The 13,632-nt window shown below is 34.6% G+C and overlaps 1 protein-coding gene across 1 annotated transcript; it reads right to left on the reverse strand.

The window, feature by feature from the left end:
* Window positions 1–1,366: 1,366 nt before the first annotated feature.
* LOC148949233 (uncharacterized) lies at window positions 1,367–12,188 on the reverse strand. The gene is made up of 2 exons (XM_089092658.1): window positions 12,175–12,188; window positions 1,367–3,906 (listed from the first exon to the last, which is right to left on the reverse strand). The coding sequence occupies exons 1-2, from the start codon at window positions 12,186–12,188 to the stop codon at window positions 2,529–2,531; spliced, it is 1,392 nt and encodes a 463-aa protein (XP_088948784.1). The 3' UTR covers window positions 1,367–2,528.
* Window positions 12,189–13,632: the final 1,444 nt, after the last annotated feature.

The raw sequence follows: 13,632 nt of genomic DNA on the forward strand, positions 1-13,632 counted from the left end.
GCAATACTGAAGTTGGTACTAAAGACTGGTTAAATGTACTATATATGCTTTGGTTCCATAAACAATATTAATAATAAAATTGAAAACCAGAAGAGTTTACAAATTTAAATCTAGGCGACTTGATTTTGTTATATAAGGCTCATTATATACCATTTATTTTTAAAGTAAGATAAGTATGTAAATATATTTTTTATAATTTAAAAGTAATAAAGTACTTTGTGTTGCCTCAGTGAACATTAGTAAGTAGTGCGGTGTTTATGTTGCTGTGTGTGCACGCGTGTGAGTGCGTGGATGTGCGTGTTTTAATTACAAATGGACACTCTTGTGAACCCCTCTTCGCAGATTTCACCAGTGCTCCATATACGAGAAAATTCGAGGCTTAAATATTATTTACCATCACTTCCTACAAATTCTCCTATCAATTCCAAAAGCGATCCTCCACGCCCTAATACCCTGTCTCCTATATGACAGATCAATTTTAAACTTCGTTTACTGCCGCAACAGCTCCCCAGCGAGCAACATCACAGGACACTAGAGACAACATTAATAAGTAAAAAAAAAAATTAATAATACAAATATTCTTTATGTTTGATGTTAAATGTTACTTGGTAATAATTATTTATTGCTATTTATGACACACGAATAAGCAAAATACTTTTGGCTTATTTTAGAATAAATGCATAACAATCTTTCTTTGAGTATCTATTTCCATAGCCTATCAAAATACATTGAGTACCTATTTCAATAGAGGCTAATTTAACAAAGTCCGTCTACTTTCAGGTCATTCTTAAAAAGAAATGTCTTAAAATATTTTTGACTGTTTTTTGATCTTTTTAAGTTTTTATGGGTCACACTTACCGCAATTAAATTATCTTGGCTAGTTTATCATTTAATAAATAATAACACACATCAAATTTTCCATTTCATGAGAAAAATACCCCAAAAAGTTACACAAAATAAATTAAAAATCCTTACTTAGAAGAATGGAAAGATGAATGAGGAAGAGAAAAGTTACACAAAACAAATTAAAAATCCTTACTTAGAAGAATGGAAAGATGAATGAGGAAGAAATTTGCTGCAGCAATTTGAAGAAGTAGTGTCGAAGACTACACTGCTTTTCTATCATAAACAACAAGCAGAACAATAGGGAAATTTTTATATAAGACAGTGGAACGCAACTTTAAATGAATTATCATTTGTTTTGCTGGGACGGCCCTTGGACGGTGTGCGTGTAACTGAACCCCTGTTACTGAACCCCCGTGTAACTGAACCATCGTTTAACTGAACCACCGTGTAACTGAAAACCTTGGTTTCTTAGCAACGTATTGAAAACCTAAGCCGTTTTATTTTGTAAACTAAAACCAGATAGAAGATTTTGTACTTAATTTTTTTTTAAAAACTTGAAATAAATACAGTAAAATCCAACTTCATCCATGCTTTTCTGCTGAAGGACTTCAAATCACTTAATACTTCCAATCACTTAATACTTCCAATCACTTAATACTTCATTTGAGGTTCCCATTATCTCCACTTCGCCTAATCACAGCTTCAATTTTTCACCAGTCTATCATTTCGCTCTTTTGTAATCACAACCTGAACAAAATATTAATAGAATATCGTTTATGTGAATAAACTAAATATTAAAAAGAAAAATTAAATTAAGTCATTAAGACAGGGACAGATGCACTCGTAATATCGTATTGGACCGAAAAAGTCTGATCTCTAGAAGGATATGGAGGAGTCAAAGGATATTTTCAAGGGAGAGGGTGGGAAGAGTATGGTGGATCAAAAATGGAGAAAAGATGTGCTTTGGCCAGACTTTAACGATTGTTGCTTTGCAGAGGGATTGGACTACGAGCGACAAGGATTTCTTTTTTACTCTTTTGCGCAATAACATGTATTATAATGATTGTTTCTAAACAGTAGCAATCTGGGAACGACAAGAAACACAAAAACAAAACAAGATTCAAAATCATCTATTATCAGGATCTTCAATGGGGGAGAGGCGCGAGGTAAATTTTATCTTCAGCTAATTATTCTAAATTTTTTCAGGGAGCGGAGGAGTCTATCTTATGGTTATTAAATAAAATTGTTATCAAATAGAAATATATTTGAGTTCAAGATTCGTAATCAATCAAAATCACGGTTTTCTTGGGGGTTGGGTAACAAATATTGGGACCAGGGTAGCAAAAAAAGTAAGTTTAATACTCATGATTTTGAATTTTTCTAAGAGTCCGGGGGGGTCGCGGGGTGGTCCATCTTTCATGGGAGGGGAACTTCCTTCTTTTTCTCCTGTGTGCGGGTAATGGCATCATTTTGATAGATATTAAACAGGAATAGATTGATCAGAAACTTTACAATAAATTCAATCGAAATTTTATGGAGAAGTGGGAGGCTTTAAATATATAGGAGAAATCCGTTTATGCTCAGATCTACCATTTTCAGAAAGAAGGTAGGGGAAGGGGGGTTGGAACGTCTTTTAAGGAGGGTTCACCTTATTGTTGTAAGTATTCACATGATTGTAATTGTCAAACAGCAACAGAATGAGTACAAGATTCACTATCAACCTGATCGTCGGTTTCTACAAAGTTGCTTGTCAATGCTGCAACCTCTTCGTCAGGGGATAAACCTTTGTCTTTTTTCCACTGTTCCTCTGAATTTTCCTCCTCCTTAAAAGGCTCCATTTGGGAAAAATTTCGCTTGTGGAATTGCTCATGCCTCTGAGTTCGAGCAGAAAATTGATTTCTTATCATTTCCTCCTTTTTTGACTGTATTTCATGTCTCTGCATGAATGGAGAATGAACTATATTATTTGATTCATTTTTCTCTCGTTTATAAGGAACAAATGAGGATTTTATATGTTTATCCATTGGGGATTCATGCTGAATAAAATCGCATGGCTGACCTTGTAATCGGGAATCATCGTGCCCAAAAATAGGCTGTCTTCTCGTGTCTTGATTTTCTTTTCGAAAAGGAGCGATTCGAGGGTCTATAGGGGGTTGTAAAGCATTAAATATATTGTCACCAGGTTCATATTTATCAAGTCGATGTACTTGACGTTTTTCGAGTATTGTATTTAATGAGCCAGCTCTTTGAACTTGAGTTTGAGGGACGGCAATTTGCTGGCCAAGACTAGAGGGTCTCTTTGGACTGTTCTGAGTATATCTCTCATGTGGTGACATTTCATAGCGATTAATCTCTTCATAAGTTGACGACTCATCACCATTATTACGCACTGTATGAGTACAAGACGAAACGTCTGCAAAATAGATTTCAGATTCGGGTTCTATTTTGTTTTGGTATTTAGATCCACTAGGAGATGATTCCTCACTTGCCCGTTGAACTGGTGACTGAGGAATATTTCGTTGTCTTTCCTGACAACAAGAGGTATTAGCATTACTGCAAAGAGCAGACGCACTAAGACTCACACCAAATTCATTGATTGGTTTTAAATGGGGCGAAGAGGCAGAGGCAGCCCCAAAAAGAAGAGCCCTTTTTATTCTTCTCTGGGTCTCTTCTTGATGGCGTAAACTAGCATCACTATTATTGCCACTCTGCCCATAAAGGGTAGATAAGGACCCAGGGGATATTTCACCGTCCTTCCAGTCACATCTAGACTGATGCACAATTTTATAAGGATCGGGATTACTGAAATGAGCTGGACTTCCATTAGGAGAAAGAGTGCTGGACCCTCCAGAATTCACAGATCCTCCTCTTGAGTATGGTGGAGGAGGTCCCCATGGCACAGGCGGAGTAGAAGCAGTTGAGCTACTCGTTGGCAAACGTCTAAATGGCACTTGAGAAAAACTTTGGGAATTACGGACAGCAATTGGGGATCGTGTGTTTATAGAAAGTGGGAATCCATAATAAGCATCAGGTCCAGCTGCTGTGCTTCCAGGAGAGTCTCTAAAATAAAAAGAACTATATCGCTAAATGTATAAAGCAGATAAGATTTCGCATCTGTTTATCTCATTAGCAGCAAAACGGAAGTAGCCTTGCCAAAGTTTTATTTAATTCAGTTAAATTGTTTATTTAACTATTCCAGAGAAAGGAAGGTATGTAAGACTGTTTTAAGTGCCTTTTTTCCTTTAAATAAATCTCCAACTAAATAAATCCGAGAAGTCGGTTGCGATAATTCAACGGCGTTAAAATGAACATAAAAAATAACACGATTTGACAATATTAAAATGAAAAATAACGCAGAGATGTTAAGCTATATAATAAAACTGAATCAATCTGAGAAGTTGGTTGCGATAATTCAAAGGCGTTAAAATTAATATTAAAATGATACAATATCATAATATTAAAATGAAAAATAAAGCAGAGATATGTTAAGCTATACCGTAAAACTAAATAAATCTGAGAAATCGGTTGCGATATTTCAAAGGCGTTAAAATCATTATAAAAAGATACTACATGATAATATTAAGATGTAAAACAACACAAAGAGACGTTAGACTACATCGTGAAATTAAATAAATCTAAAAAGTCGGTTACGATAACTCAAAGGTTTTGGATCACTCTTCATAAGTTTTGAAGGAGAGTGGGGAAACTGGAAACTGCAGTCTGGGCTATTTGACTGTTATTAGCACATAATTGTTTTTTTTATGAAAGATATTTTTAAGTGTTCAAAATGCTGCAAAATAATTTTTATGGTTTGGAACAGATTTTAAGACTCTGCTCTAATTGCATGTTTTTTAGCTCCATGTTTTGCGCAACATTCGAGGTTTAAACTGCATGGATTTATAGCTGACGGGGCTTCGTGACAGATCCCTCGCTTTTTTTCCCATTTGCTATTATTGATTAGCAATTATTCTACATAATCAGCCAGACACGACGCGTGATTTTTGTGGTGGGGGAGGGATAAATTATTTGATCATTTCAATAAGAAGAGTCCCGAAATTCAGAAAAAATGAATTTGGGAGGGACTTTATGTCCCTGCATGTCACCACAATTCTAAGGAAATGGATCTGTGCTCTCTGTTATTCATGTATAAAACTCCCTGCCCTTTTTGCCTTCTAACCTAATCCCTATTCTGATCCTCGCTTCGTGATTTTTTGTCCCTGATAACTATTCAGTCACCCTCTGCTCAGCTCGTTTAAACCTCCACTCTCACCGTAAAAATCTTCTGATAGACCCTGCCAATAAATAATGAGACTATCTTTTTTTAAAAACGAAAGTCTCCAAAGTCGTCTGATCAAAATTTTGAGCTAATCCATTTTATTCCGCATAGTTGACAGATCCAATAACTATGCCTTAACCCCTACAGCCCGTGGGGAAAGATCTGTAAGCTGTGAAATTTGTTCATTGTTTGCGTAAAGTATTTGCTATTGGGAAGCATAGAGACATTTTTTAGGGGGTTCTACTTGGGTGGGTTTCCATGAGGAGAGAAATTTCTGGGGGGAGAGGGTGTCTTACTTTCTCTTTTCCAACTCAATTTTGCCGGTGGAGATGTTCAAGGGGAATTGTCCAGGTGATATTTTCAGCGGCTTTGGATTTCCGAGAAAAAAATTTAAATGGAAGGGAGGATTTCCTGAGTGGTCGGAAAAACGATTAGTAATTAAAGTCTTTTCAAATGAAAGAATGCTAAGGAGAATTTTTCAAGCTAAATCGTCAGAAAGAAATTTTACAGAGGGGGTTGAGTGGAATTTTCAGAAAGAATGGAATTGTCCGGAGTGAATTTTACGGTGGGGTGGGGAAGTTTACATGAAGGTTGGGCCAGATTTACCGGCATTACTTGAAAACGATCAGAAATTAAACAAAGAAAATGAGTTTTTCAATTAAAAGTAAGAAGCAACATTAAAACTTAAGACAAGCAGAAAGTATTCCGTATGTGAATTATTCCCCCTCGTCAATACCTTACTCTTTAGTCCAAAGTTTGACTGTTTTTCCCAATTTTGTACGAACGTCTCCTGAAACAAAAGGGCGGTTTAATTAGAATAGGAAGCTTTTTTTATAAGTGCTAAAAACTTAAGCGTGAAGATCAAGGTCGGCCAACATAGCTATGCATTTTTCTCCTCCATCCCAATCATTTCAAATCCTCCCCTTTTACACCCTCCCAGGAAGTTACTGCTTTGGTATTACTTTGAAAGGCAAAATATGTTTAAACCCTTAAACCATTTGATTAGTTGAAATCAGTATTGTAAATTTGGCGGATATCTGGTAGTGACTAACTCCAAGCATGTATGTATGGAGATTCTGGAGTACGAAATCTCCAAGCATAACAATTTAGGGCTGATCTCAATGTAAGAAAATGAATAAATATTAGAGGAAAATATTTTAACAGGAAACACTGGATCTGCCCAATATATCATTAATTTATCAGTGCCGATAAACTTCATCAGAGAAAAATAAAGAATCTTTCAAAAAATGAAGCGTGTACCTGAACAACTTGACTTCATTTGTGTAGTTATTTTACGTATTAACGTAAGAGCAATGTCAGGTAGTCTATAAACCGTAGTTACTTAAACTTTTTTACACGCAAGAGATGGAGGAGGATTTGGGGCCGAAAATTATTAAATTTGGTCTTCGGTTTCTCTGGGCCGGGAAGGGGGTCCTTTGGGCTAATCCAGTAAGAGTTGGAGAAAGTCCACTTAGTTTTCCTTCACTGAACACGTATATGAACTATTATAGTGTTGCTCTTAAAACAGCAACAAAATGAGTAAAAGATACGGAATCAAAACCAGGATTGTATATTACGGACAATATCCTTACAGGAAGTAAGCATCTGCACATGTAACCAGATGCTAAAATACCACTAGACGAGAATTGTCCATATTTTAACTCATTAAAAAAATGTGATACTTGCCCTTTAGTTTTGGAAACGACAATTTTATTTTAAACAGTAATATTTATTAGTTAAACATTTTTTGAAAATGCTAAAAGGATGAATGGAGCCATAAGCCACGGTAAATATTTCAGAGTTTAAATTATACATTTGGGCTAAAATATCATCGAACTATCGTTGGTTTGAATTGAGGTTCATTTCTTGATCTAACTCTGATAAAGAGGGAAGATTGTAATCGTAGATGGCAATAGGCTCATGCCTTGGAACTGATTGGAAGATTTTTTCTGGGGATGATCGGGCGGGTTAACTTTCTCATTTAGCTAGATGAAACTAACTTTTTAATAGCTAATCTTATGAAGCACTCCTCTCCTCCTGTGTGCAGGCATAATTGCCTGCGCACAAAAGATTTAAAAGGACAATTACATAAAGAAGCCTTAAACCTTTTTGATCAGAATTGCAATCTTTTTATGAATCAGTTCTTTCGTTTCAGTAACGGTCGCAATAAAATTTCAGCTGTGATAATTAAAAGGCCGACATATGTGGTCGCTCTGAAGGATGAGGCTAATGGAGATAAAGCCCACATATTCTAAAGCCACTTTTTGTGTTCTTTTCAGTGGTATAAATTAAGTTCAAGTATTCAAAGCTAATTCTAAATTATTCCATTTTATGGTGTCTGTCTCTTTTTTCCTTGACAAAAAAGCAGACAAATCCACGTCCCCATGTTATAGCTGCATGAGATAATCCTCTTCTGTTATTCTGAATTGCAACAAGACTTAATAAAAAGGAGACATACTCCACTTAGTGGCGTATGTTTCTTTCTTATCTTCGTAACGGTACGAGATACGATTATTCTGAATGTACCCTTCAATTCCTTGTGCTGTTTTTACCCAAAGCCCATACATAACTCATTTTTGACCGAAATGGCATTTGTCGTTCTTTTTATTATCACAGCCGATTCAGTGAATATAATTTGGTCAACCCTTCTTTCTAGGCTAGGAAAATGTAAAGCGATTTCTTTTTCATTCTCATTTGACTCAGAAACGGTAAATTTCAAAGCTACAAAATCTTCTAGAGTTTCTACATTACTGTGAAGAGTATATAAGAGACATGGATTGTAGTAAGGTGATAACTAAGTTCTTGTCTGTTCCGATGATGAGTATTATGTACTTTCTGACATCTCTCTAGTAACATAGATGCAGACATTTAGTACAATTTTATAACAAGTTGAATTTATTTTACCTCTTCTTTCAGTATCATATGGAGGTGGTTTAATTTAACAGTCTCAGTCTATACTATAATGGAGATTATTATGATAGCATTTATTTCTTTTTTATAGTTTATTACAACTAGGACAAATATAAATTGAATGTTAATTATACATTATAATGTGTTAACTTTTGAATTCATAGATGGTTTCACAAATATCATACTGTTCTCTTATCGGTTCAATAGCGATTAATTGCGTATATCTTCACTTACAGATTTTAATTCTCTTTTTGTTTTTAATAAGATAAAAGAGTTAAAGAAGATCCTCAGTTTGATTAAGTATAAATGCAGCAAGAATACACCGTTCGAAAAGAGTCCTTAAGTTCTGACCACGGACTAAATTTGATAAGTCCAAAAAAAGCTTGCTCAGCTTTGCTTATTGTCGTAGCTTCGCGTCAGTATCTTCAGAATCCGCAAAATAAATGAGGCGATTTATATCAGCTGTCATAGCAATTATGTAGTTATTCAAAACAAAACCACGAACGGAGATTCCATCCTTAAAAAAAAAGATCTTGGACTCTACTTAAATTCTGTTTAAATAAACACGTCGTCTGTATAATAAATTAATGTTGACTAACTTTCAACATATAACAATTAAAATAAATGTTAAATAACAGCCACACTCATGCCACTTGGTAAAATAAGATGTGAGGGTTCAATTATAATCTAAGAAACTGATAATTAAGTGATTTCTGTACAAAAAAACTGTGAATTCTTAGACTTCAAACATACAGTGCTTCTAGATAAAAATGTTTCTAAATAAAAATTTAAATCTTTTTGGGACTTCTATTGGGATATAGTTCAATTACACTCTAATTGAACCAAATTGGTTCCCAAACTATAGGTCGCGAGCAAACATTGAGAGGGTCGCGATTAGTTATCTAAGTACCATTTTGCTCGGGGGTATAGCAAGTCCCATGTTATGATTACCAGACTGGTTATTTGGCATTGCAAAATGTTGTCAATCATTTTTTGACAGTATGTTCGTAATAGTATAAATTAATAAGTCAGGTTTTTTTCTGTTATTATATTTACTTAGCTAGGGGGTATAGCAATTCACATGCTGTGATTACCAGACTGGTTATTTGTGAAGGTAAAATGTAGTCAAACATGTTTTGAGAATAGGGTCGTAATAATATAACTTAAGCAGACCGGTTTTTTCTGTTTTTGATAATAATTGCACAATGAATGTGCATCGTGAGTTCACGTGCACCTTTTTCTTAAAAAACTGGTATGTTATAAAGTAGTCAAACATGTTTTGGGAGCACGCACGAAATTATGTAACTCAACATCCGTTTTTTATTCATCCTTGAAATTCGGTATAAAATGTTCATGCATTAGAATTTAACATATAGTATATTATATTAAGAATTTAACATATCGTATATATTATGTTTTATCATATCGAGCATAGTACACTGAATATTATTAACTTTGAAACACTGAATCCGCCAAGTGTCAATTTGAGTACAGCTTATTAAATTTAGTTACAATATTTAAAGAAGATACTCAGTTGGATTAAGTAAAAATGCATCACTAAGACACATTTATAAAATAGTTCTTAATTCTTGATCACGGACTATGTTTGAAAGGTCCAAAAAAAGCTTGCTCAGCTTAGATTCTTGTAGTATCTTCGCGTCACTATCTTCAGAAGCAACACATTGATTAATATCATAGGTCATAGCAGCTATGTAGTGATTCAAAAAAAAACACCGAACGGAGTTTTCAGCCTATAAAAAAAACATATATTTGACTATACTGAACTTTTGTTTTTTTCCCTTACATCCCTTTATAGCAGATCTTCTTTTTACTTCCATTATAGAGGCATTTTTTATAGACAGAAATATGGGCTCTCCATGGGTGCCCTCTTTTCTCCAATACAGGCGGATATTTTCATGGAAGACCTTGAAGAAAGGGCTGTTTTGCAAAGTTCTTGTAAGCCTGAGTTTTGGGTTCATTTTAAAGATGAAATTTTTTATTTATGGGAGCATGGTGACGAGTCTCTGGGTTCTTTTCTTCACTTGCTCAACTCCTTTGATCCAAAACTGAAATTTACTCAAGAATCAGAGATAGAGAGGCGTCTTCCTTTCTTAGATGTTCTGGTGCACCGAAATGATTCATGTTTCGAGTTTAGTGTCTATATAAAACCCACACATAATGACCGTTACTTAAGTTATTCATCCAATCATTCTCCTGCTGTGAAAAGAGGAGTTGTCACTTCTCTAGTTGATAGAGCATTGAAAGTTTGTTCAACACGTTTTGTGGATTTAGAACTCAACCACCTTAGAGATATTTTATTTGGGAATGGTTATCCAATTAGTTTAATAAATTCTGTAATTGAAAAACGCATTAAAAGATTATCAGATAGTTCCACAGAAAACACAAATCAAAGGGAAAATTCAGTTTATCTTGGTCTCCCATACATTAAAGGGATTTCAGACCACATTTCAAAAAATCTAAGGAAAAATAACATTTACACTTATTATAGACCCAGAAAAACAATCAGGTCCCAAATTTATCAAGGAAAAGACCCTATCCCGATAGGTGAAAACTCCGGTGTCTACAGAATTCCTTGTTCGTGTGGTCTTTGGTATATTGGAAGAACTAATCAGCGACTTACAGATAGATTAACTCAGCACTCTAGTTCAATTAATAATACACTTAAAAAGCGGAAAAAAACAGAAAATTTTGACTCTGCCCTTGCAGAGCACATTTTTGAAAAACCAGACCATACTATTTTGTTTAATCAAGCTAGTTTTATTTCGCATGATAAAGGTATTGTCCAGCACTACAGAGAAGCTGTTGAAATTTATAAATACCAACATTTAGGTCTAGCTTTAAACAGAGATTCCGGTGATTTAAGAATAAACGAGTCATATTTCGGTTTTCTCAAAAGAGAAGTCGATACTTTAGTAATCCCTGAAATAAACCTTGAACCACTTTCCCAATCATCTAATCAAACACGTGAACAACCCCTTAGGTCTCAAAGGGTGTCAGCAAGAAATGCCTTAATTAAAATCCGAAATCAAATGACATAGTTTTCCAACTTATTTAATTGCTGGTTCGTTTTGTTTTTCGAGTGAATGAATTGATTCCTTTCCTTGTTCAGTTGTTTGCTAGTATCCGTCAATGGCAGTTCATAGTTTTCGGATTTTGTGCAAATCGCTGAGATTGGCGAATAACTCGCTTTTCTGGTTGTTAGTTAGTTGGTTTTAATTCTTTTAATTTTTTGGCTTTTATTGATACATCGTTTCGTTTCGCGCTGAAGAAGAGAGGCGTTTGTACTATAGAAATATTAGCTTCGTTTTTTCAGTATCTTCATTTTGCCTATAAAAACCCCATTTTTTCTCGTTTTTATTTCTTTATGTGATGTAAGGCCAATGTGGTTTAAGAAATTATCTTCCTCTAATATTGGAACTGAAATTGGTCTGGGTTGAACATTTTAAATAAGTTTAATACCATGCAGCGCAGATAAGAAAACATGGCTCTTCTACATTAAAAATTAACTGCACACGAAGAAATAATTTCTAAGATTTTTACCGCGCATTGATCTGCTTGGCGTTCTAGAAGCAACTATTTTTCTGAAGAAGATTTTAAAGGATTTCTAAAGATAAACAAAATTTCCGTATCTCTAACTGGTTTCACTAAATATTCCTCCGCTTCCCTGCTAAACACAAAAAAAAAATTAGACATAGAGGTTTAGAATAGTAAGATACAAAAAAAAGTTGGAATGTAACCAGACAACTAAAAAATGTTCACAGAAAAAAATGAAAATAGGTTTTTAGTACTATGATTTCTCTATAGGCTATACTTTATAAGTAGTTTTAGCCTGTCTATTAAATAGTAAAAATAAGTGAATATCTTGAATAAGTAAATATAACAATAAGAAATCCTTCTTTAAATATAAGACTTTAAGTGGTTCCAAAACCACATGACTACACTTCTCCAACTCCTAAGTGGCAAGGGGTTGGGATCAGAGACATATGTAGTCTTCCATAGTACTTCGATTTCACTGATGCTAGGGCAGAAAATCCTGTTTCACATAAATACGCGCTTGCAAATGTAACTAGTATTCTTATAGCTTTTTCAAACAATATTGCGCACTTTTCTTTTATACTTACCCAGATTCAAACATTTCATGGTAACAAACTGTACGTAAGGAGTGACCCAGCTCAACAGTAACCGAAACTCTAAAAAACGGAATTGTGATACCAGTAGATACATCAAAAGAATTGAATTTTTATGCTGATTTCAAATATACAAGTTTAATCAAATTTAGTCTAACCCATCAAAAATTACGAGCCTGAAATATTTGCCTTATTTTCGAAAAAAGGGGAAACAACCCCTAAAAGTGATAGACTCTTATTTAAAAATCAAACCATCAAATTCAGAGTAACAGAAAAGCCTACTGTAGATGTTTCAAGCTCCTATCTGCAAAAAGGTGGAATTTTGTGTTTTTTGCCAGAAGAAAGATCACGGATGCATGTTTATTTTTATTTTTTTCCCAGGGGTCATCGTATTGATCCAGTAGTCCTAGAATATCGTGAGAGGGCTCATTTGAACGGAAATTAAAATTTCTTGTAGCCTATCTAAGTGATCAAAAAAATGGAGGGCAACTTGGCCCCCTCTCACGATAATTTTTCCCCGATGCTACCCGATCAATACTTTAAGATGATCGTTTTATTCAGCATATTCAGAAATCTAATAAGCATGTCTTTGAGGATGACTTGGTCTCCCACAGTTCCCGGGGAAAGGGCTGCAAGTTATGGACTTCGCCCATTGTTTACATATAGTATTGGTTATTGGGAATTATACACACGTTTTCAGGAGGGATTTTTTTCTGGGTGGGGTCAGAAGAGGGGGTTACATAGGAGGATCTGTCCATGGGGGATTTTTTCTTGGGGGAAGGGACATTTCTATTAAGGGGGCGCCGGATTTCCCAGCATTATTAAAAAAACGATCAGAAATTAAATAAACAAGTTTTTCAACTGAAAGTAAGGAGCAACATTAAAACTTAAAACGATCAGAAATTATTACGTGTGTTAGGGACTTTGCCCCCAAGTCAATACCTCGCTCTTTACGCTAAAGTTTTTTTTAGTACTTTCAAAAGCGCCATCTATTCTAATTAAACAGCCTTTGTGATTCAGGGATTTGTGATTCGAACAAAATTCGAACTTTAGCGTAAAGAGTGAGGTATTAGCTAGGGGATAAGCCCCCTCATATAGTTAATAATTCCTGTTCATTTTAATTTTTAATTTTTGTTCCTTACTTTAAGTTGAAAAAACTTGTTTTATTTTATTGAGTTCGTCTCATTTCCCCATATATACGTTGTATTTTCGACGTAACACCTTTAAATTAGGTGTTGTTTTCTTAAACCACACTGCCGTTCTAAGACGAACAAATTAACTTTCAAATGGGGATAAATCCATTTATTTAGACAGTGAAAAAAACAGGTATAAAAGTCCCAATATTTCGATCACATATACAGCAACCGTCTTAAGTAGAAATACTAAAATAATAAAATTGAAACTAATATAAAATTGAAAATTTGTGCCATGAGAATGGCACGCTGTTAGAGA

Source organism: Artemia sp. Qi Xiang Cuo, chromosome 8, assembly GCF_049724085.1.
Source record: "Artemia sp. Qi Xiang Cuo chromosome 8, ASM4972408v1, whole genome shotgun sequence".
NCBI classification, from domain to species: domain Eukaryota; kingdom Metazoa; phylum Arthropoda; class Branchiopoda; order Anostraca; family Artemiidae; genus Artemia; species Artemia sp. Qi Xiang Cuo.